General features: G+C 39.5%; 1 protein-coding gene across 2 annotated transcripts in view; it reads left to right on the top strand.

Annotated features, from left to right (window-relative positions):
* Positions 1–25388, top strand: part of MYOM1 (myomesin 1) — a 112880-nt gene that overhangs the window by 11401 nt on the left and 76091 nt on the right. For both annotated transcript variants that reach the window (XM_068993642.1, XM_068993641.1), the window contains exons 2-8: positions 5750–5887; positions 8977–9208; positions 10005–10162; positions 19751–19843; positions 22322–22410; positions 22525–22587; positions 24270–24434. In XM_068993642.1, coding sequence (XP_068849743.1) covers positions 5750–5887; positions 8977–9208; positions 10005–10162; positions 19751–19843; positions 22322–22410; positions 22525–22587; positions 24270–24434 — 938 coding nt within the window. The remainder of the gene's footprint in view (positions 1–5749; positions 5888–8976; positions 9209–10004; positions 10163–19750; positions 19844–22321; positions 22411–22524; positions 22588–24269; positions 24435–25388) is intronic.

Raw genomic sequence — 25388 nt, 5'->3', positions numbered from 1 at the left:
CAAATGTGTTGCTGCTGTGTTTTGTTTAATTACTTGCCTAAACACATTTATAGACTCTGTTTACCCAGCACTGTTACTGCTGATGTCTTTCTTTAGTGTTTTAAAAAATTATTGTTCTTATTTTTAAGCCTGAATCCATAGGGATCACTTGGTATTTGCATAGATTAATGATCAGTCAATGAATGGTCAGACATCTGTTCTCAAACCTCTCAAGACAGTAAAGCTTCCATCCTCTGGCAATAGATCTGTGTGTCTGGGTGTGTGTGTTGGGGAGCATATTTGAAGTCCAGGTCATTTAAAAATGTGTATGCCCTGGATTTGTTTGCCTCTAGACTCCCTTGTCTCTTCTCTGCACACACAGGCTTACAGTCAGCCAATCTTATGTGGATAACCTGAGTCCTTTCCAGTTTTTTCTAGTCAAGCACATGGAGAGAGCTTATGAAGGCCCCCATGGTGGTCTTATTTTTCAAATCTTCCCGTTACATCTCTGAGTGATCTGCCCATCTGCTGCTTGTTCCAACCATGACTGTATCCTAAGACTGACTGAGCTGCTGGTCTTCCCTTGTTTGTTTGATACTTAGATGGTTATTGTTACTCACAGTGTTGCTGGTTGTGGAGTTTTATCATGCTCTGCTCCAAATCAGCCCCTCTGACAGTGAATATTAAGAGTTTCTCACCTTTTCCCACCTTAGTAGAACTACTTTATAGATTGAGCTGGGGCTGGGTGGGAAAGAACTAGACAAGCATGTCGCACAGACTCCCACTATTCAGACTTGAAGCTCAGTATCTTTTCATGAATAGTCACATGTCAGTGTAGTGTGTCCTGTATTTGATTTTCAGAGGCCTGAGTGGGTTGGTTTCGACAATTGTATCCAGTTTTATCACTGCTTTTTTGGAGAGAGGAACTGCTGAACTATTCACTCCACCATACTGGAAGTCCCACCTCTGCATTGGTCATTCTTACTAGTTCCTCAGCTGATTCTGATGTGAAGTCAGGGTTGAGAATCACAGAGATAGGATATGGTTACAGGAGGTTGAATCTTGATTTCACCTCATTCAATAAACACTTACTGAACACTATCAGGCACTGGACACAGTGCTGAGGATATAAATCTAACTTTTAGGCCATCCCTCTCCTTGAATAGTCACAGGAATGGAACAGAGAAGAAAATCAATAACGTACTGTAATCATGAGCATATGTGGGTGGGTGGTGCTGGGTTTGGGAGTAGTGTCAGCAAAAGACAAAGCCTATAGCTCATCATTTTTTTCTAGAACATGCTGATAAGTTGTCATACTTTTTTCAGAAAGTAATATAGCCATTAAGTAGATCCATACTTAACATAAGCAGGCATAGTTACTCATCCTGAGGAACTAGGACAATTTTTCACAATTACATGAAATTACAATGATTATAAATATGACTTTGAAGAACTAGCATTTGACTTCATGTAAAGTTTCTTAATGCTTTATTTCTTTATTTTTAAAGTTTCTTAATGCTTTCATGAGTTTCTTAACGCTTTATTTCTAATTGGACTGTGATGATTTCATAACCTGTATGTTTTGTGCTGTGCTTACTCACTCAGTTGCATTCGACTTTTTGTGAGATGTGAATAAATTCAGAAATAGCTTATCAACATCAGAGTCATTATGGGCAGTGTGACATGTTGTTGTGGTTTCTGAAGTGGGGAGTCCATGAAGGCAAGCCAAGGAAGTGTAGGAAGATATATTAGCACTTCTGTATTTAAAAAGATTAAATTTGGCCCTGAACATTTTTCTGTTATTTCATAAAGTGAGAATATTTATTCAGCAGTATATGTATAAAATTTATAAATAGACAGATATATAGGTGACAAGATCAAACATGTTTGGATCGAGAAGACTCAGACACGAAGTTGAAGGCCACTGGCATAGAGGAAAGAACATTAACACACATGGGTGCTGGTCCTAGTTCACCTACCAACTTGCTGGGTGAAACTGGGCAAGTTACAAAGACACTCTAGGTCTTCTACATCTATAAAGCAAGGAGGGTTGTATAAATGTCCAGTGATTCTATAGTAGTTTTGTTCTTGCTTTTCCTGTCAAGAATAATTATGAAGTTGTATGAGCAGAAGGTTATGTTGTTGTTGTTGAGTATTTGAACTGGATGAAGTGCAAGTTTATTTCTGAGTTCCTGGAACATTTCTAGAGAGAGCTTTCTCCTGGGCTACATCCCTTCTCTATGGCGCTGCTGGTCATAGATGTGATGATGTCAAACAAACCATGATATATCCTTAAATTCTACTAACTTTAGGCATATTAACACATATAACACATATAACACAGTAGTAGAGTACAGGTAGATGTACCTAGACACAGTTATGTGTGGGTGCACCTGCACACACAAATCAATCCTTACCTATAGTTTCAAAATTTACCTGAGTTTCAGGGGCTTCCCAGGTGGCTCAGTGGTAAAGAATCCACCTGCCAATGCAGGAGACATGGGTTTGATCCCTGGGTCAGGAAGATCCCCTGGAGAAGGCAATGACAACCCACTGGAGTATTCTTGCCTGGGAAGTCCCATGGACAGGGGAGCCTGGAGGGCTACAGTTCATAGGGTCGCAGAGTCAGACACGACTTGGCAACTAAACACAATAGCTTATTTTCACTGCCTTCATGAATTGAAATTCAGAAAGAATCAAGATTTAAGACACAAAGAACATTAAATATAGTTTTAATAGTTAAAAGACCACATTGATTCATGCATACCGAACTTCAAGTGTCTACTCAGAAACTGGCTTTTGAGACAGGATTATTTTCAAAATTTAGATGCAACTAAAAGCCCAAGAGATTAGCAAGCCTTTATTTAGCTCTTTGATGTAACTTCAAAGAAATTCAAATTTAAAAAAGAAATTTAAATTTTACATTTTCTATTGAACTCCTTTAAAGACATTATTTGACTTTAAAATTTGATAGAGTAAGATGTTAGGTTTCCGTGTTCTTGGGAAAGAACAATTGATGGCTTTTCTTCACATAATTAGTTACACAATTATTGCATAGTCAGTTTCTTAAAACTTCACTGAGTTTTAAACTCAATCAGATGAAGATGTCTTCTCAGACATCTTTGATAAATGACTTAACATTACCAAATACTCTGTTAGCACAGTATTTTAACATTTAATCCTAAACACACTCTTCTTGTTAGCTTGAAGAAACTTTAGAGAGCATAGTAAATGTTTGATATCTTCCAAGTACTTTGGATTTTCTAAATAATACTATATAATATATAAAATCACAGTCCTTTTATGAAGTCTTTTGTTCCAAATGAAATATGACATAAAAACTAATGATAGTCCCATAAATCTTTACTATAAAGTTCAACTATTAAAAATTGTCTGCTATGATTTACCTGTGAGAATAGAATAATCACATTCTGGCACATTGTACATAACAAATGCTTCATTTGAAAGATTTATCTTAAAGGGAAAAATGACTGAAAAAAAGGAACAACAATACAACAAAAAGAATGACAAATCTGACTTTTACTAAAGGATAATTGATTTACAGAATTTTGTTGTTTTCTGTCAAACATCAGCATGAATCAACCATAGTAATACATATGGCCTCTTTTAATATAAGCAAACATTGAAAATATTCCCATGAGGATATGAGTGTAGACAGTAGAATGAAAATAAATAGTAAAAAGAGCAAAAATAGAGAAATGAGAAAAATTAGAAAATGCAAATGTTCTATAAATAGAAAAAAAGAAGCTCAAACTCCATAATTAATTTTATTTTGTATAGTAATGGAATTAAAAGAGTGATGGAAAATACCACTTTAAACTTAGACCTGTATTAGCACAGCCTGTACTTTGTAACTCACTAAGGGTTTAGAATGCAATCATTTTGCTGTTGCTTGGAACAGCCACCCAGGAACAAATTTCACTAACCCTTCCAACTGGTAACCAATCCACAAGCTTGAATTCAATGTTCTAACCTTTAGTGTTAATGCTGATCATAGAACAAGAGCTACATATTCACCCTGGGGGAGGGGCGATTAGTGGGGGAGGAAGAGGTCTGTCATTTCCATGCTACCCCTCCACTCCGGGAATTAAAGCCAGTAGCCCACCATATACTCCCAGGTCCAGAATCACTGTACTCCCAGGGCATTCTAGAAGCCCAAGAGTTCTGTGTTGCTTGCTTAGCAGAGGATAAGTTTATTTGCATTATTGTGTATCCATTTTGTACTATGTACATGCACTGTCTTCTTTTGATCTAAGTAATTCCTGCTTTTCCTAATGTTTTTTAAAGATTGAGAAACAATCAAGGTTTGGACTTTGGAAGGTTTTTTCCGTTTTAACCAGGCAGCTTGGTTTTTCCATGCCACACCATTCACATGCTTCATTTTCTTTTCAAATTTTCTCGACACTAGGGACCTTTTTTAAAATATGTATTTCTTATTTTTAATTGGAGGGTAATTGCTTTTCAATATTGTGATGGTTTCTGCCATACATCACCATGAGTCAGCCATAGGTATATATCCCCTCCCTCTTGAACTTCCCTCCTACCTCCTTCCCCACCCCAACCCTCTAGGTTGTCACAGAGCACTAGCCTTGGGTTCCCTGCATCATACAGCAAACTCCCCTGGCTATCTGTTTTACATGTGGTAACGTGTATGTTTCAGTGCTATTCTCTCAAATCATCCCACCCTCTCCTTTCCCCTCTGTGTCCAAAATTCTGTCCTTTATGTGCGTGTCCTTTGCTGTTGTGTGCATAGGATCATCCCTACCATCTTTCTAAATTCCATATATTAGAGATCTTTTTAATATTAATTTTCAATTTCAGAATCAATTCAAGTCTATAGAAAAATTGCAAAGGTCATACAGAGAGTTTCTGTATGATTTCTTATTGTGACTTTCTGTCATTGCAATGGAGATGAGAGACCTTTAACCTGAGTCCATGGATTGACTTCAGACAGTCCACAAACTCCTGGATTTTATGCCAAATTCTGCATTTGAATGAAAATGCACTTCATTTCATCCAAGAACTATATAGATTAAGATTGTACTTTTAATGTCATCAATCCTTTTCTCTAGGTGCAATCTCAGTTGTCTTGTTTCCCACTCTAACACATTTTTTGCGTTATTAGAACAATAGCTGACTCCAAGCATCACAGGCACCAGTGTGCATGGGTGGATTTTTGTGTGTACTACAGCATCATCAAAAGGTTCTTTATCAAATTTGTAATTTTCCAAGTAACTTGATGCTGTGTATTCATCTAAAATATATTAATTCTATTGTTTAATGAGCTCAATGTTCTTTCAAATAGAGTCTGCTACATTATACAAAAACCTGAAGTTCAGCCTCAAGGCCCTGCTTCAGAATTGCCTGGGCTCTGGATACAGAAAATTTGCTTTATTTTTGTTTATCAATCCTCTGAAAGCATTTGAATGCACAGTGTATCCAAACTATTCATGTAGGCTGCCTACATTTCCAACATAAACTTAACAGCAAAGATTATTCAGAAACATTACCAAAGCACAGCTGCTTTCCCCTGAAACTTTAATGAGAAAAAGCCATGAAATTACCACAGACCTATTTTTCTTATGTCTGGATAGAGTGCATTATGTGAGGTCATTTTCACTCTATTTTAGTTCTAAAGATAGAAGATAATTATAACATTAGCCATCTAGGAGTCTATGCAACACTCCTAAATTTAAAACTTCTAAACATTTTTTAAATTATTGACTAACATTAGGGTGTTTTTTGTCAGACTTACAGATTCCAGTCTGATGTTGGATTATTCATCCAAGTTGAGCCCCCAAACAAAGAGAGCCAAGAAGAGCCTTCTCTCTGGAGAGGAGAAAGAAAATCTGCCAAGTGACTACATGGTGCCTATTTTCTCAGGACGGTACGTATGGATTCTCTCCCTGGATCTGATTTTTAGAAAGTGGAGAGAGACGTCCCTGGTGGAACTATTTAAAATTAAGACCCCATGCTCCCAATGCAGAGGACATGGGTTTGATCCCTGGTCAAGGGACTAAATCTCACATGCTGCAATTAAGAGTTTGTATGCCACAGTGAATATCGGGGATCCTGCATACCGCAAGTAAGACCCAGTGCAGACAAGTTAATTAATTAATTAATTTTAAAAAGAAGTGGGGAATAAATGTTTTCAGGTAGTAATAATAATATCAGCTATCATTTACTGAGCATTTACTTTGTACTGGTTGAGAAAGGTCTGAGAACCTCGGAACTGCGCATAGTGGGAGATGTGATCATTGTAAAAATGTTTGCCATTACATAGAATGGCTGTATGACAACAGAGATTATGATTAGAGACTTATTTCTAATTATGTAACTAGTTGAAACTAGAAGCAGAGTATTGGATGCTAGTGATTGGACACTGTATACAGTTGCTATAGTTAGGGCACAAAGAAAGGTTAAAACTATAAAATATTGGGTGAACTAAAAGAAAAAAATCAAATGGTACATTTAGGTAAATTGGTTGCCAGTGTGGTTTTAATTATTATTCATTAAGAAGAAAAAAAATCCTTAGATAACGTAGACTAACTAAAAGCATTGCAGGCATAGCTTGAATGCCTGGCTTATATTTGTTAAATATAAAATAGATTACTATTTATTTTGAGATAAAATTCAAACAAAATAATCACTAAGTCACAAGTCTGTGTAATGCCAAATTTCTGTTTATAATATAAACAGTTTTGAATGATAATATATACAAAGAAATCTTGAACAGAGACTTGTCTAAGACACCAAATTAAAGTTTAACAGAGACTTTCTGAGCCTTCCCTGTTTATTTTCCTTTGAATGGACATTATTCACAAAGCTAATGTGATGTTCAAAACAAGGTTGCCCTCTCTGGGCAAAAGCTATCAGGAAAATCAGTAGGCAATAACTCGTGATTTTTGGTGACCTACTTCTGTTTCCCTGCATTTTCTCTTCCCATCGATTTTGATGATTCCTTTCCCAATTGTTTCAGAGGCTGATGTCATAACTGCTGCAAACTTACTTAGGAAAGGGATAAACAATATTCTATTTTTAGCCTTTATTTTCTATCTTTGATTTTTTATATCTGATTTTTCAAATGGAACTTTATAGACAAACAGGCTTATATTGTGAAGTATGCATGCCCAGACTCAGCTTCTTCACAGTTGGTTTAATAGCACTCACATTCCTTTTAGGAGATGACTAGATTGGAGGAGAAAAATATTTAATTTTGTGCTTTTAAAAAAATCATTTAAAAGTCATGTCAGCTTAGCATTAACCTATATGGCATGACTCTCCACATGTGTGGGCACAAAATGAAGCTTCTCACTCTCTCCAGCTTTTTCCTGCCCTTTTCTCACCAAACCATTTTGTTCCTTCCAGACCAGTGTCAAGAATTATTTACAGAATAAGCTGTGATAGATGAAAGTTTGAATAAAAAATTTATATTCTAGGTTTTATTTCCAGTTCTTCGTTTTTTATATGGAGCCGTCTCCTATATTCTATTACTATGAAAATAACACTTCATAATGATGTTCATTAACATTTAAGAGAATGGGAAAGTAATGAACATTTGTTGAGTACCTGTTGTTTGCTGGAAATCATTGTAAGTGCATTATATATAAACAATCCTTCTAAGTCCTCCATTCAGCCCTGGAGTGGTATTAGTATGTCAGTTTTTTGCACAAGGAAATCAAGGCACTTGTAATGGTTGAGTTGAGAGTCCCCCTAGAACTGGAAAATGCAAATATAGTACATTTTTGGAGAATACGATTTCTTCTGGATGGCACTTGAAAATTCCACTTCTTACAGTGTAGGTAGGGCTTCCCAGGTGACACTAGTGGTAAAGATCCCGGCTGTCAATGCAGGAGACATAAAAGACATGGGTTTGATCCCTGGTTGGGAAGATCCCCTGACGGAGGGCACAGCAACCCACTCAGGTGTTCTTGCCTGGACAGAGGAGCCTGGTGGGCTATAGTCCATAGGGTTGCAGAGAGTCAAAGAAGACTGAAGTGACTTGGCACACATGCTCTAAGTAGAGCTAACTTTATGTCAGCAACCGGTTTTAAACTGAGATAGAGGATTGCTTTTGATGTTAGCATCATATTCTTGCTCTTATACCCAGATTATAGCAGGGTTATCGCTGACATGCACATATGCACTTACTTAAAGGCAAATGTCCTTGCTGTTCTGGGTCAAAAATATATTTTTAAGTGTACTTGAGTTTTCCTAATTGCAGTTGCTGCCCTCTTCCCCACCCCCAACCTCCATGTCCTGTGGCATGTGGGATCTTCCTGGATCAGGGGTCAAACCCATGTCCCCTGCATTGGCAGGCTGATTCTTATCCACTGTACCACCAGGGAAGTCCCGCATAACCTGTATTATTTTGGAAAGGAAACTGCTAGGCATAAGGATCACACATACATATATAGCTTATTTATGTGTGCAGCAGCTCTGGGTAATGCATTCTGTCATCTGAGTTACAGAATCCAGATAAAGCACACCAGTCATAAATCAGGATCCCAGTCACACAACTGTCTGTCATTTTACAATGCTGTCTTCTCTAGAAGGAAGTCATAAATTAATATTTTATTACAAACTAAACTGTGTTTATACACACTAAGGAAACCAAAGAAATTATATTGGGCAAGTTATCTTACTTCTCTGTGTCTTGTTACCATATGTCTAAAGTAGAAAGGATACAGTTTACTTCAAAGGGTTGTTGTAGGGGAAAATGAGATAATTTATGCAAACAGCACTTGGTAGAGCACCCTGGCCACAACAGGTATTACTATCGTCATCATCATTTGTTAAGGTGATGGTCACGTCCATGTGTGAAGAGTTAGCTCCTGTGGGCCAGTGTTTTGTATGTCAGGTTTTCCTTGGGCACAGTGTACAACATCTGAGGTCTGGTGCTTTAAACTTGGCAAAATTGGGCAATCTTATCACTGACATCCACAATAACCATATTTTGCTCTTATTTTATTTTAGCCAAGTGCATGTCAGTGGAATTACAGACACGGAAGAGCAAAGAATTAAAGAAGCTGCTGCTTACATAGCCCAGAGGAATCTCCTTGCTAGTGAGGAAGGTGTAACAGCCAGCAAGCAGTCCTCAGTATCTAAGCAGTCCATGTCCACGCTTCACCAGGAAGAGGCCTTTGAGAAGAAGTCAAGGAAAGTTGCCATTCGAGAAAAGGCGGAACAGCTGTCACTGAAAAAAACGGTAAGAAAAGAAAATTTAACATAACTTACAAAAGTATAAGTGCCACCACTACATATAAAATGGGCTTCCCTGGTGGATCAGATGGTAAAGAACCTGCCTGCAATGCAGGAGACCTGGGTTCAATCCCTCGGTTGGGAAGATCCCCTGGAGGAGGGCATGGCAACCCACACCAGTATTCTTGCCTGGACAATCCTGTGGACAGAGAAGCTAATAAGGACCTACTGTAGAGCACAGGGAACCCTACTTAATACTCAGTAATGATCTTTATGGGAATAGAATCTAGGAGTGTTTACATGTATGTGCATAACTGATTCACTTTGCTGTGCAGCAGCAACTAATACAGCATTGTAAATCAACTAGACTGCAATAAAAATTAATCTTAAAAAAGTAGAGATGCAGGTAACATTGTGCATGTGTGTAATAAAGATTAATTAGTTTCAAATGAAGAAATCTGTGGTCTTGTGGAGAAATAAGAAAAAAGGGGAAAGACATCAAAATATATAGTTCAAAGAAAGACAGACTTTATAGTTTTAAGTTCTGTGAAACTTTAGGTTCTACAGAAATTAAAGTTCTTGAGAACCTTAAGAAATCTACCTTTGGAAAGTACAATATGTTGCTCAGGCTTAGAATGTTAAAAATTAAGTGATATGTCTGTTTTTTAAAAGGGATAAGGGGAGTTCGTTTGCTCCAAATACCAAAGTAAGACTCCAAATGAAAAATTGATCATTTTGATTTCTACATTTCATTTTTGTAGCACATGTTACTTTGATTTCATGTCTTGATAATTTTTTTTCAGTTAGAAGAAACTGAGGCATTTCATAAAAAGTTGAATGAAGATAATCTTCTCCATGCTCCTGAATTTGTCATTAAACCTCGTTCCCATACTGTTTGGGAGAAAGAAAATGTAAAATTACACTGCTCTGTAGCCGGCTGGCCAGCACCTCGTCTCACATGGTATGCTATCTTTTTGAAAGCTTCTCATAGAATTGATTACTCAAAGTTAATTTTAAATCCTGTGAAAATATGTGGATTTATGAACATGCAAGAGTCAGTGAAAGCATCTGTAAGTTCGAGTAAATTTTTTTAAATAGTGAAGAAAGAATACATGCATGGAAGGAAGAATGATTTTGCATCCATTATAATTTATTATGATACTTTATAGTCCTCTTATACAAATGGGTCTTTATCTTATATAAAGTGTTAAAATTTAGTCAGCATATTTATTTGGTAACATTTTGTGATGAAAAGCAATGCCACCTTTTAGAGAAATAAAGCCCAGAGGGCTTCATCTCTAGTCCTTATGTGAGTTGAGGTCCTAGTTTCTAAAGCCAAATAAAGAAGGGGATGGGATGGGGATCTATTTCTAATAGGAGGTCTGAAGAAACTTTCATTCCATAAAGAAGAAGCTCCCCTTTTTTTCTGTCCATTATATATCCTATTGCAATTGTCAGTGACTTGGTAACCCCTAAAATCAGAACTCGTATGGCATGAATGTCTGCCATGGAGAGCAGGAATCTGAAGAGGATTGTAAGCCAGTTTTAAAAGGTGTTTTCCGTCTTATTCTACAGTGTGGGTATTTTGCATGCTGCTTTCTTACTCTCAGGAGGGTGTCGCAGTATAAACACTGCAGAGAGTGGCACTGTTGCCCACAGGGAACCAGCTCCTGCTCCCTTTTCTGTCATTTCTAATGTTGTTTGGACACCTCGTTTATATAACGGAGGCTGACAAGATAAACCCTTACCTAAGGTTATTCTTAAGGAGCAAGTGGTGATTTTTTTTTTTAATTCACCTATAATATCAACCTGCCTGTGACCAAACTGGATTTACATACAGTTTTTCTTGTACATAAACTTTTCCCAGAGTTCTTGAGTTTGAAAGTGAGAGAATGAAAAACAAAGCCAGTTATTACCAAGATAAATAATTTATAGTAAACAAAGAGGAGACATGTAAGAACATATTTCAATGAAAATGAAGTTTAAAAAAACCAATTTCCAAGCTTTAAAAATATGAGTATACTATCGTAACCTGGGCTTCCCTGGTGGTTCAGTTGGTAAAGAATCCGCCTGCAATGCGGGAGACCTGGGTTCGATCCCTGCGTTGGGATCGCTTGGAGAAAGAAATGGCAACCCACTCCAGTGTTCCGGACTATACAGTCCATGGGGTTGGAAAGAGTTGGACACGACTGACAAACATAGTAAGCTAGGAATCTGTTCATCTTTATCCCCTGCCTTTGTCTCTGCCTATTGGGTTGCATAGATTGGCCTATAAAAGGGACATTTCCTCTTAAAAACTGATTACTTTTTACTTCAGAAAAAATTCAAACTTTCTTGTAGAAATTCATAAAGAGGGACTTCCCCAGCAGCCCAGTGATTAAGACTCTGCCTTCCAAAACAGGGGATGGGGATTCGATCCCTGGTTGAGGAGCTAAGATCCCAGAAGTTGTGTGGTGTGGCAAAAAAAAAAAAAAAAAAAGAAAGAAATACATAAAGAATAACAAAGTTTTAGCTCCAAGAAATATTACTTGATGAGTAAAAAAATTCCTCATGTTTCATGAATTAAAATGTACTACTGGTAAATGAATACTTGGAGTCTTTAAGTAGATATATTTATTATACAGTGTCCTATCTCTATTTTCCTGATTTTTAAACATCAGAGTTAAAGATGACTTTCAAAAGAATACAAAGTGATCTCTATAAGATAAATATTAATTTCTTAAGCATTTACTTATTCTGTGAGATACACAGTCACTAGAATACAAACATCCCATATACCACTAATGTCACTAAGCCAGAGTGGTGAGGTTCCACAAAGGCAGAGCTCAAATTCCACTGGAGATTGAACTCCTCACATGGTGTTCTTGGGCTGAAAAAGGAGTAATTTAAAAACAAACAAAAAGATATAAACTCCACTGAAAAAATATGAGATGACTAAACTTGGCAACTCTTAAATTCCAGTCAAATTTAAAAATAGAAATACTGTCAGTTTTTAGTGATCCTCACTAATGGGGCTGGGAGTATGATTAATCTCTCAAATCTTTCATGTTTGGCTTTGAAATATTTATTTCCTTAACATGTGAATTTTATGGCATCAGGGCTCATTTTAATCAAAGACAAAAGCACAGAGACAAGATTTGTCTCAGGAAGGACTGGAAGGCTGTTCGTTGACTGGGACAAGACTTCTCTAGTTCCTGCACCCCCTTCAGTGCTTGGAGAACCCAAATCAATTCTGTTCAGAAACTCTTCCAGGAGGGACGAATCAGAGCACTTCACACAAAGCCCTGTTGCCTTACAAGTCAAGTGTGAAGTAAATATGAAAACAAAAGAATCAGTGGACCACTAAGAAAATAGTTCACCTTCCTTTAGCGAGCAAGGTTTGCCCCTGGATAAAGCTGAAATTTGGACAATCAGCTAGCAGATAGCTAAGAACTGGCTCTGGCAATAGCTAAGGTCAGGTTTTGTGGGGCAGGAGGGTTATACAATTTGAGGAGCATCCTTTATAAAAAAAGGTTATAAAGTGAGTCACATGCATTAGTCCATAAGGTGACCTGTGCTGATGAGAAATCCTGCAACTTCAACTTCACTAGTTTCAAGGTAAATCCACCTCTGGGAGTAAATTTCATGTGGGATTAATATATTATACCTTCCTGGATGTGTTGCCTTTTAAAAAATAACCATTGAATGAAGCTCTAATTTACTTTGCAAGCTGCTGGTCCAGATTATGCAATCTTCAGTGAGCATCCTCCCCCTCAATGAACAGAGAACCCACGAGAACCAAGATGTTGGTAATTAATTTGCTGGCCTTGATGTCTCTTTGGTACCGAGCTGCCACCTCCTGGGCCTGACTCTGAGTACAAGTATGAGAGAAACCATTGAGAATGACCTTCCTGAATAGAAGAAGGTCAAGTACAGAAACAAGTTGCCAGTGCTGCTGAGGCCAGTTGTGCTGTCTCCACTTGAGCCTTTAGGTCCTAAGCCACATCTTTCCAAGTCATGTGTGCCCTGGGTCTACTCCCTAAGACTCCTTTCCCAGGAACGTTCAGTTCCAGGTTTCCATTGGCACCCTCAGGCCATGAAAATCCCTGAGGCTGAACAAATGATATCAACATACTGCAGCTGCCCTTCAGCCAGCCCCTGCATACTGACTAAATCTGGATGGAGTCTAGAGCGTACCTGGAGAGCACTTACTGACAGGCGGGCCCATCACTCATCACCATCACTCATCACGGCCAGGTGCAGAGATGCTGAGCAGCACTGCCCTATTCCCAGTTCACCTTCAGAGCAGAAGAAAGCCTGTGGGCCCTGGGTACAGGAGAAAAGTTAGTTGCAAAAGACACAGCAGTAAAGCTGGCCATCCAGAAGGAGGGCTAGCCAACAGAGAAGGAGAAATATATATGTGGTGAAAAACCAGTTGTTTAATTTAATAGGTTACATTTATATAATAACTTGTTTATAGGCAGTATACTGTTGTAAAGGGGGGAGGAAAAGCATTTATGCTTGTGTCTTTATTACTTGCATAAAGAAGCTCTGAATGGACATATAAAACCTAAGGAGAACAGTTAGCTGTGGGGAGAAGCTGGGCAGAAGGCAGACAGGTGTGAGAAAAGAGAATGTTCCCTGGGCACCCCTATATTTTCTGATTCTTGGATCATATGCTCGCATTGCCTGCTCAGATTGTAAGAAGCTATATGAAATAGGGGAGAAAAGTTCTCTTTAAAAGAAAGAGAATTAAATTAGTTGTTCCGCCTCTTTTTTTAGAGAGCCAGATTTAATTGCATTTTGATCCCAAAGTCTAGATTGATTTTTGTCAGTGGAAATTGGGATTATATAATCTGCAGGGAGCCTCACGCCAACCCCTGGAACAATATATTGTTATTATCACGTAACGCTCATGTGTTCACACACTCAGTGTCCTTGATTTCGGATTTATATGTGGATCCTGGGCTACAGTCCATAGGGCTGCAAAGAGTCGAATGTGACTGGAGCAACTTAGCACCTAGGTTAGATCCTCAGGCAAGACACTTAAAAGACATATTTGAAATTCCTCACATTATCCCTGAAGTCATTGCCACTTCAGGGATAGTGTGAAGACAGACACTTAAAGAAACTTGTCATTGAACATGATCATAGTTCAAAACCTAGGGATAAGATAGTATGAGAAATGTATTTTAAGAAGAGTCTGGAGATTTGGAAAAGTCTTATTTTATTTTTGCAAATTATGAGAATTCATAAATTCCATAGTAGAATTAACACATGAATTTTTTACAAGATTAGAGTTATTCATAATGTATTTAAATTTAGCAATTACTGCCATATTATTGTAGGAAAACAACCTGCATTTATTTTTTTTTTTTCATTATTTAGAGAATACTTTATTAGTTTCTGTAATCAAACCCATGTAGATAAGACCTTACATATTTAATACAGTGTGTTACCCCTGTACAAATGGAAAAAATTATGTTTAACGTTTCTAGACCAATATGGCTGTTAATTTCTGTACAATGCCAACCCAACACGGTACAACTGGGATACTTTTTCCAAAGTTGACAGCACAGCTAAAGTTTCCAAAAATTCAAATTATATATATATGTATATATATATATAGATTGATTTATTTATATAAAAAGACCAATAGCAGTATGTTATGCATCAATAGCAGCAACAGCTTTTCCAAGTTCTGCAGTCATCTGAACAAAATTATAGAGACATCCAGCACACTCCATTAAAAAAAAAAAAGTAAAAAAACAAAACCTCAGAAAACAGCAAAGTTCTGTTACTGTTGTGGTACCTGGCACCATTTTTTTTTTTTAATTACATTTCTCAATCATCATCTGGAAAGAAACATTCTAGAATAACGTCATTAAAAACAGATCTGATAAAGCACGGTCACTACTACATATCATAGAGCAGGTACAAGATATTTTACATTCACAGAGGTATGATACAGTACTGTCCTACATCTAGAATGCTAGAGGATATAATTAAAAAGGCATTATTTGAGACTTGATTCTACTTTTCCAGCAGAGGGCCCAAAGGATGGTTATGACACAGCTCTGGTACAGAAATGCACCTTCTTAGATAGGATTTCCTTTCTTTATTGGCATAGTTCTAGGTACTGCTCTTCATGAACATCAGTTAAAAACCGTTTAAAAAAATAAACAAAAACCAACCATTGGATTCATACAAAGATGACTGAAGAGAGGCAAGCAGGACTCAACCTAAGTAGCATTTAACCAACCCCATCATGTCTGAATGAACAACCTGCATTTAAAATATTAAAAATTATTTATAATTACTTTTGAAGTATAAGCGTTTGGGATTTTATTCTAGATTTTTCTTATTTACAATCCAAATTCTATGCTAATAGAAGAGTTAGCTCTCAGCTAATTGGTTTTTAAAGTGAGTAATGGCTGTTTGTTCAAAACAATAGGGTTGCATTCTAACCACACTTTTGAGGGAAGGGGATTCAACGTGATAGAGATCATCTTGGCAGCATTATTTGCTGACAAAGAAAAGTTAGAGTGAAGTCCTTTTGTTTGACCACATTTTACACTGCCAAAGAGCTTTCACTGTAACCCCTTGTTATCAAATTCAACCTAGTATCCAGACAGACATTTGTTTGGGGAAATTAAGTGTGTGTTTTACATACATATATGAAGAATATTATTCTAGAAGTAAGTGTAACAGAAGTTCATTAACTAGTCATTCATACATTCTACATGAAAATGATGTGGAAAAGGGTGTACATCTAAATACCCACAAGAATTTCAGAAACCTGATAAAAGTCCCAGGGTATAGATTACTCCCTAAAATTAGCCAATGAGTCGGCCAGTTTGGAATTTCACTTTCCAGAAATAACAATCTGTGAAGTGTACACAGAGCAGGCCTCAAATTCTCCTTCTCTGCTCTGATTTGATACTGAAGACAGTCAATCACAAGTGGCTCTGAACCTGAGTGCCTCGCAAGGTGAATTCCTTGGAGAACAGACTTGAATAGCTTCCTCATTTAATCCTGTGTGCTGCTTTAAAACAGGCACTTCTTACACTGACATATAGAGTCCCAGTGGAGAGAAAATGTGTGTGTGTGTGTGTGTGAGAGAGAGAGCGAGAGAAATCTATTTCAAGTGGTCATATTAGAAAACTGAGGGAAAGGCATTGAGATACTAAGTCACACAGGACTGGAATAGTGGTCCCCAGACTCTGGGATCTAGAGTCTGATGATCTGAGGTGGTGCTGATGTAATAATAACAGAAATAAAGTGAACAATAAATGTAATGTGCTTGAATCATCCTGAAACCATCCCCCACCCCCTGGTTTGTGGAAAAATTTTCTTCCATGAAACTGGTCCCAGGTGCTGAAAAGGTTGGGGACTGCTGGACTGAAGGACAAGGAAGGTAAAGCAAGCCTAAGAGCTGCAAATGCTATTTTAATTTAAACTTTATGGAAATATGAACATCATTTTTGGTCAGAAGCCAGATCAAGTGTCACCCAGTTGTTTGGTCAAGTAGCACCAGCCACATACCTTTGGTGTGTTTTTTATATCTTCTTTTGTTGGGAAGAAATACTGAAAATACCCCAGCACAAAGAAAACTGAGCAAAACGAAGCTTCTGAGTCGACTGTGAAATGACCTAAACCGATTCAGTCAGGAGAACATGCTCATGATTAATGTGTTGGACCCTGTCATTCATCCAAACTAGGAATGTTCCAAATTAAGAGCAGCCAGCAGATTGCTTTTTACAGCCCATCTCTGATCAAACAGTCCTGTCCGCCTGGAGCCCTGTGGAGGGCCAGCTGCCTGAGGCCATTTGTGGACTGTCAGAAACAGCTAGGAATGATTCCCAAGGGAGGGGCAGAAGGCTGTGCCCGTACACCTGCTACACAGCTGCAATTCCCAATCCACCCTCCTGTTTCACATCCAAGGAAACCAAGACAAACAGCCTCAGCATACCTTCTACATCTGCACTAATTTTAAATTATCCATATCATGAAGGATGGATTTGTCAGAACTCTGTTCCTTTGCCAAAATTCAAGAAGCACAGTTGAATTTATGATGTTACCCAATGACTCTGTTCAGTCCAATTTAATAAACACTGCCTAATATTTTCCTGGGATGGCTGCTTCCTTGAGAGTGGGAATAGAAATCAATACGGATCAGACAGAATCCCTATCTTCAAGGCACTCATGGTTTAGCAGAAGTGACACTTACCCAACCATAATTTGATTAACGTTATACCTTCCCATTTGAACCAAGTAACACTGATGTGAAGAGGAGGGAATGATGTTGTGTGGAATTTAAGGGCGGAGATTATTGAAGTGGTATTTGATCAGAGCCTTGAAGGATGAGTTGGAATTTTGCTAGGTGGAGAATGGTGTATTTTTTAAAGTGTAGAAAAGGGTACATTTTAGGGACATAGGGCGTGAGTGTGAGTGTGTGTGTGTGTGTGTGTGTGTGTGTACACAAGCTGGGGAGAGGAAAGAACTGGCTGAAGATTATTTCCTTTCTCTTTCCCTTGCTATAGCTTTCCTTGCTCCCAAATCTGCTTATAACCATGTCCAAAAATCTGAAGAAATAAAATGCAGCTAAATAGAGAACGGGGCTTCCCCGTTGGCTCAGTGGTACAGAATCCACCTGCTAAGCAGGAGACGTGAGTTTGATCCCTGGGTCGGGACGATCCCCTGGAGAAGTTAATGGCAACACACTCCAGTATTCTTACCTGGAAAATCCCACAGACAGAGGAACCTGGTGGGCTACCGTCCCTGCGGTGGCAAAGAGTTGGACATGACTTAGCGACTAAACAGTAACAACAAATAGAAAACAGTTGGAAAATGGAAGCATCCCATGTTGTCAGGAGCCAGACCTCCTGGGTTCAGATCCCAGCTCTGCTGTTTTAGCTGTTAAAGCTGGGGCAGGCTACTTAACCATTCTGCGCCTGAGTTTTTTCATCTGGAGAATGATGTTAAAAGTAGTAGCACTGGGAATTCCCTGGTGGTCCAATGGCTGGGACTCTGAGCTCCCAGTGCACGGGGCCCAGGTTCAATCCCTGGTTGGGGAACTAGACCTAGACCTCGTGAGCCATAGCTAAAGATACTGTATGCTGCAACTAAGAGCCAGCACAGCCAAATAAAAAATATATTTATATTCTTTAAAAAGTAGTGCAACCTTATGTGGTTGTGGTGAGGATTGAATTCACTAATCTAGACATAAAGTACTTAGAGCCTTTCCCGACTCTCAGTAAATGCTCTATTATGGTTATTAGCATTATTTGTGATAACTACGCACAGGAAGTGGAATGTCTGAAAAGGAAACAAATGAACTTTAGCTCCCCTTTTGGGCAGAAAATGGCTTACGCAGAAAAGCTAGGTCCAGCACCATCGCTCCTGGCTACTGAGAACATGAGGCTTCTCTGGTGGCTCAGACAGTAAAGAATCCTCCTGCCAGTGCAGGAGCTGCAGGAGACTTGGGTCCGATCTCTGGGTGGGGAAGCTCCCCTGGAGTAGGAAATGGCAACCTACTCCAGTATTCTTGCCTGGAGAATCCCGTGGATAGAGGAATCTGGCTGGCTACAGTCAATGGGGTTGCAAAGAGCTGGACACAACTGAATGACTGAGCACGCACTGAGAACATGAGGATGTGGTGATGAGTCAAGGTGCAGACTCAGGGGCCAGTGTCTCAGGAGCGGCCCCTCCAGGGAGCCCCTGCCTCTCAACACTGAGCAGCTTCGCCAGGAATCAGCAGTCAGTAAAAGGGACTCTTTTAAGGTTCTATTTATCAGTAGTTTTCTTTCATGACTGATATTCTAAGTTCTTCCAAGCTGAGAGCTATGTTTGCTCATGACAGAATAAAACAAATATAATGAGCTTTCCATGCAATGACAAGGTTTTGAACAATGTGCAGGAATGTCAGTGGGAAGGATGTTTTGCTTTCATCCTACACAGACAGCCAACAAAAAACCCACTCAAAGCCTTCCTCTCTGTTGTGTCAACAATGGTTGTCTTTCTTTTCATTTTCAAGTTCATCTATTGAAGTATAATATGTACACAAAATAGTGTGGTATGGCATATAAATGTAGACCTTTGATTAATTTTTGTAGACCACCTACACCCAGGTAACAAGCACCAAAATCAAGAAACCAAACATTATCAACACCCAAGGGACCGCCTTCATCCCTGCCCCTTGCCCTGACTTCTAGCAGCATTAATTGATCTTTTCTTGTTTTGTACTTTACGTAAAAACAATCATTATGCTCTTTTGTATCTGGCTCTTTCCACTCAAAATTATGTATGCAAGATTCAAACACAAGGTTGGGAATGGCCAACTTCTTGAGTGTAGTTTTTGTAACGGAGGAGGGAAGCACATTCATCAAGTTTATGATGAAAGTTTATGATACTTGTAATGAATTTTATTTGCATTTATTGAGCAGACTCTGCTATTGACCTCTGTGCTATGTCTACAGATGTTTTTCCAAGAAGAACAATTGTGTGTGTGTGTTAATCATGAAGCTGTTTACACCTCAACTTACTTCACCTCATTTCCATTGTCTCATAGGTATAAAAACCAGGTGCCAATAAATGTCCAGGCACATCCTGGAAAGTATGTCATTGAAAGCCGATATGGAGTGCACACTCTGGAGATAAACGCGTAAGAAACATCACGGTCTGTGTGTGTTGCTGACAATTGCTTGGCAGGGGGTTCTCCCCTCTTCCTCCCTACGCGGTGGTATCAGGATGGGGGACAGTCCCAAGTATTGCTTCTCTTGGCGCACACCTATGAGTGATAATCATGACATGCTTACCAAGCCCATGTTACTGCCCAAAGTGATCTTTTGAATTTAGTCAAAGATGATGAGGAAAAATTCATTTGTATCTATTTAAACTTTTCTATGGGCTTCCCAGGGGCTCAGTGTTAAAGACTCCGCCTGCCAGTGCAGATGACTCAAGTACGATCCCTACGTTGGGAGGAAATGGCAATCCTCTCCAGTATTCTTGCTGAGAAAATCCCATAGACAGAAGGGCCTGACGGGCCACATAGATCTATGGGGCCGCAAAGAATCAGACACGACTGAGCAACTAAACAATCCTTTTATGTACTTTAGAGTTCTTCTCAGGTATTAGCAAGAAAAATCAGTTACAAAATAGTCATTTATATTCAGCTGTCTTCTCAGAGTCCCAAATCTGCACCAGCATTATACACATTTGCCTTTAATGAGTGTAGACCAATGAAGTTTGAGGTGGGTGACACTGAATGTAAGCTGGACCTAGAGAAGTTGTTTTTTCCTTCAGCTCACCAGAAACTGTGTGGAAACTATGTGCCCATTCTGTCAACCTGTAGATGGATGCAGGGCCTGACATTGAGATATTTTTTAAAGCAAATCAACAGCAAAAATTTTAAAGCAGAATCCACATCAAAGTTTCTAGGTCTTCAAAGGTGCATCATGTCTCCTAACATGGTTTTGAAATCTAAGCCTACTAATGTGGATGAAGAAGTTACACAAGCTCCCAGCATTTCCGGTTCAAATAAAACGATGACATGCTGCCAAGTCAAAGTAGAGTTTAAGCCATTCTAATCTCAGGAGATATATAGCTTTCTCAGATCAGAGAGGTTGGCACAGGTCATACTTGGCTTCAAGCAGAACCCTGAGACCCTGGGATTATCGCCAAGCAGGGACCCCTTCATAAAGACCCATCCATTCTGTCAGTTGGTGATTCATCCAAGTCGGCAGCAAGCTGTGTAGTTGCTTTATAATTAAATATCTATGGAAGAAGCAACCATGTTGACCCACCTGGGAGTCTATTTATGTCTGTAAAATTTCAACAAGAACTAAAATGTCATCAATGAAACTAAAGAAGAACAGTGAAGAACACGAACCCTGGCAATGATAAAACAGCTTGCATTGAAATTTTAGCCTGTTCATCTCTGCATGAGAGCCTTTTCTCTCTAAAGCGAAAGTGAAAGTCACTCAGTTGAGTTGACTCTTTGCTACCCCATGGACTGTAGCCCTCCAGGCCTCTCTGTCCATGGAATTCTCCAGGCCAAAATAATGGAGTGGGTAGCCGTTCCCTTCTCCAAGGGGATCTTCCCAACCCAGGGATCGAACCCAGGTCTCCCAAGACATCCCTGTGTCTGCATCATAACTTAGAGGAACTTCTGAATGGCACTTCTTGTATTGTGTTGTGGGCCTAAACATTAAGAATTGAGGGACAGATAACTTGTTTGTACTTTGAGGCTAAAACAGAACCACACATTAGACAAACCTGAATCTGTTTGGGCATCTATAAGGAGAGGCTGTTTCTTTGTCTCTCCATCACACTATTACAGCCAGACTGAAACTCATCCTGAGGGAGGCCCCTCCAGGTCTTACCTGCTACAGAGGTACATGACCAGACATTTTCTGCCCAGATACAACTTTAAACCAATTTTTCATCACACTGTTCATGCTCTATATACTCAACACTTCGTTGGCTTTTATTTTTGGACATTTTAAATTAACTCAAGCTGGGGTCATAGTAGACTATAGCTGTTGGTACGTAGATCTATTGGCCTATGTAAAATCCCGCAGGGAACTTGATTAGAAAGTGTAGCTTTGTCAAGAGTCCCAAAGAGCGGTGTGTTAACCGATGACGTGCTATGTGTTGTGTTAGCAAAGAGATCCTTGACAAAACAGTCAGGAGTTACATCAGCCAGCCTTATCTGTTGAGACGGAACCCGTGGGTACCGAGGCCTCAGCATACTACTCCATTTTACCTAAAACAGGGGTCCCCAATCCCCCAGCTGAGGACCAGTACCTGTCCCATTCCACGGTTGTTAGAATCGGGGTGGCACAGCAGGAGGTGAGCAGTGGGCAAGTGAACTAAGCTTCATCTGCCGCTCCCCATCGCTTCCATTGCTGCCTGAACCAATAGCCCCCTGCCTCTGCCTGTGCCCCATCCCTGGAAAAATTGTCTTCCATGAAACTGGTCCCTGGTGCCAAAAAGGTTGAGGACCACTGACTTAAGGGACTTGAGCCTCCTTGGATTTTGTTATCCACGGGGGTCCTGGAACCAGTCCCCTGCAGACACTGAGAGATAACTGTACCAGGAGTGTCACTGCACCAGGCACTCATCCCATCCCTTCTTTCAGGTGTGATTTTGAAGACACGGCTCAGTACCGGGCCTCGGCGATGAATGCCAAAGGAGAAATTTCAGCGTATGCTTCCGTTGTGGTAAAGAGTAGGTTTGCTGGGCTTGTTTCATTCACAGTGTATTTTAAAAAAATTTATTCTCACTGCTAACATATAAACAGGTCAAGAAGCAGTTGTCAAGAATTGCTGCTTTCTTTTCTAGGATACAAGGGAGAGTTTGATGACACTCGCTTCCATTCAGGAGCATCCACCTACCCCCTCAGCTGTAAGTCTGAAAATATTTTTGCTGTGTCATCTCTGTACAATACTGTATAATAAGCTATTCCATAACACTGAAATAAATGCAGGTATACTAAGTCGTTTCAGTTCTGGCCGACTCTTTGTGACCCATGGACTATAGCCCACCAGGCTCCTCTGTCCATGGGATTCTCTGGGCAAGAATACTGGAGTCGGTTGCCATGCCTTCCTCCAGGGGATCTTCCCGACCCAGGGATGGAACTCACGTCTCTTCCGTCTCCTGCACTGGCAGATGGATTCTTTATCACTAGCACCACCTGGGAAGCCCAAAATAAATGCGTAGTCTATACTATAATATGTGATAGTATGCATGTAATGGGTTTCCCAAGTGGCACTAGTGGTAAAGAACCTGCCTGTCAGTGCAGGAGACATAAGAGATGTGGGTTCAATCCCTGGGTGGGGGAAGATCCCTTGGAGGAGGGCGTGGCAACGCACTCCAGTATTTTTGCCCAGAGAATGCAATGGACAGAGGAGCCTGGCAAGCTATAGTCCATAGGGTCGCGAAGAATCGGACATGACTGAAGTGATTTAGCACATGTACATAATACCGGTAGTCAGTTTTATTTTTTTAGATTCTTTGGCTACTGTATTCTCCTTCTGCTTATAATTGCTTTATTCTGGTTTTATAAAAGCCTGGATGTGATGGGCTAAAAATGACAAATGCTTTTAAGTCTTTCTTCCTTAAGCTGAGAAAAATCATTATACAAACCTGCAGTGTGACTTAACCACACACACATGAATAGAATCTAGACTGTATCAGGGCAGTCTTATTCAACTTTCCAAATCCAGTGTAGCATAATCTCCTTCAGAAGTCTCTATCGGTCCCCCACTGTACCCCAGCCCCCACCTACTTAGGTTATGTGTCCGGGTGAGGCTGTGACACCTCTGTAAGGGCATCTACTCTCTGGACGCTAATTGTTAACTGTTTGCTCCCACTGACCCATGAGCCACTTGAAGGCTAGGCTGGACCTTTTATCTTTGGACACTAGAACTTGATGCAGAGTAGTATTTGATGATGAATGAATAAATGCATACACTAATTTACAAAATGCAATGTAAAATGAGCTCTAAGTGTGGTTTAATCACAAATTGTTAGTATTCTGATCCATAATAATTTATAAATTTGTGAACTTCAATCATGTCATCTGCATCAGAACTTTTCATGGGAAGCAATAAAAGTAAAACCCTTATGGTTCTTCAGTAGTTAGACGCTGACACTGTTCAGACTGGAAATGGTAGTCAAGCCCCAAATTTTTATTTTCCAAACATTAAAAAATAAGTGGTCATTTTGAAAATGGTTATGGAGATATTGACTCATGGGTCAGTTTTTCACCTAACTGATTGCCTTGATGTCTCTCCATACTTCATGGAATGGCTCCTAATATTAATATGCTTAGTTGTAATCATTGGTATCAATCCCATGCACGAGAAGGGGTGCTGGGTGGGAATGAGGAGGATCACATCCAAAATCAAGTCCTTCTCTTGTCATTTGATTTATATTGAGATACAATAGCTGGAAAATTTGAAACTGTGATTTATAAATCATTTGATAGATTTGTTGTGATTGCTTTTGGCCTGTGCTCATTAAAATGCTTATGTCTCTTTGATGAGAAAAAATAAATTACTGATGTTTGTTTCTGTTGTACCCAGTTGCTGTGACCCCTTACGGTTACGCATCCAGGTTTGAGATCCACTTCGATGACAAATTTGAAGTGTCTTTCGGGAGAGAAGGCGAGACAATGAGTCTGGGCTGCCGTGTAGTTATCACCCCTGAAATTAAACATTTCCAGCCGGAGATCCAGTGGTACCGAAATGGTGAGCCTTAATATGAGCCTCACTGAGGCTCATATTCACAGAAGGTCACAGACCGGACTTGGTCCCAAAGCATGAATGTCTGTAGATTGCAGTTCTGTTTACCAGAACTGGCAGAAACTAGATAGTAGAGGACATAACATACTGGGTGTTAAAAAAGTTTTTACACATATTTTAGAGTAGCAGAACTTTTATAACATGTTTGTGGAGATCATAATTTCTTATCACCGTGTAATACAGGGAAAGGATTACAAAAAATGTATTTTCATTTTACAAGTTGGATATATATTCATTTTGTAAGTTAATTTTATTTGGTAAGATAAAGTGAAATACTGTGAAGTAAAGTGAAATAAAGTAAAGTCCTGTTGGTTCCCAGACACTGTGGGTGGTAGTCAGCGTGCTCACCACGCAGCTGGCCTAAACTTCAGTGTCCGTGTGGGCACCGGGCAGGCTGGGCCATCGTGAAGCGATGGCTAGGACCAGGACCTGAGCCCGAGTGAAGCCAGTAGTAGCTGCAGTGGTAGCTGCAGCCGTGCTGCTGAACGTGGCCCTAGAGGAGAGGAGAGACCCCACCAGATGCAGCCTGGGAGCCCCCAGTGGGGGCCCAGATCCCCTGTCCATCTCCAGGACCCGTCTGTGTGGAATCTGCACAAACATGAACTTCCTGGCCTAAGCACCATGACAGGAACAATCACACAGTAAACTCTGTCTATAAAACATTACAGAATAGAAGCATGTATACAGACATTGCAGTAAGGCACATAAGGCAGTTGTTAGAATTCTTCTGAGTTTGGACTCTCTGTTTATGAAAACTGCTACAACATTGCAAAGCAAATATCCACAGGCTTGGAAATAAAAATTAAATTTAACGATTGCCACATTCAGTGAAAACGAACACTATTTCCATACAAAACTTTGGATGAAGCAGTTATTAACAAGAAAGATTTTTCTAAGTAA

This window comes from Capricornis sumatraensis, chromosome 21 (assembly GCF_032405125.1).
Source record: "Capricornis sumatraensis isolate serow.1 chromosome 21, serow.2, whole genome shotgun sequence".
Classification (NCBI taxonomy): domain Eukaryota; kingdom Metazoa; phylum Chordata; class Mammalia; order Artiodactyla; family Bovidae; genus Capricornis; species Capricornis sumatraensis.
This window is presented reverse-complemented; position numbering and strand designations above follow the sequence as displayed.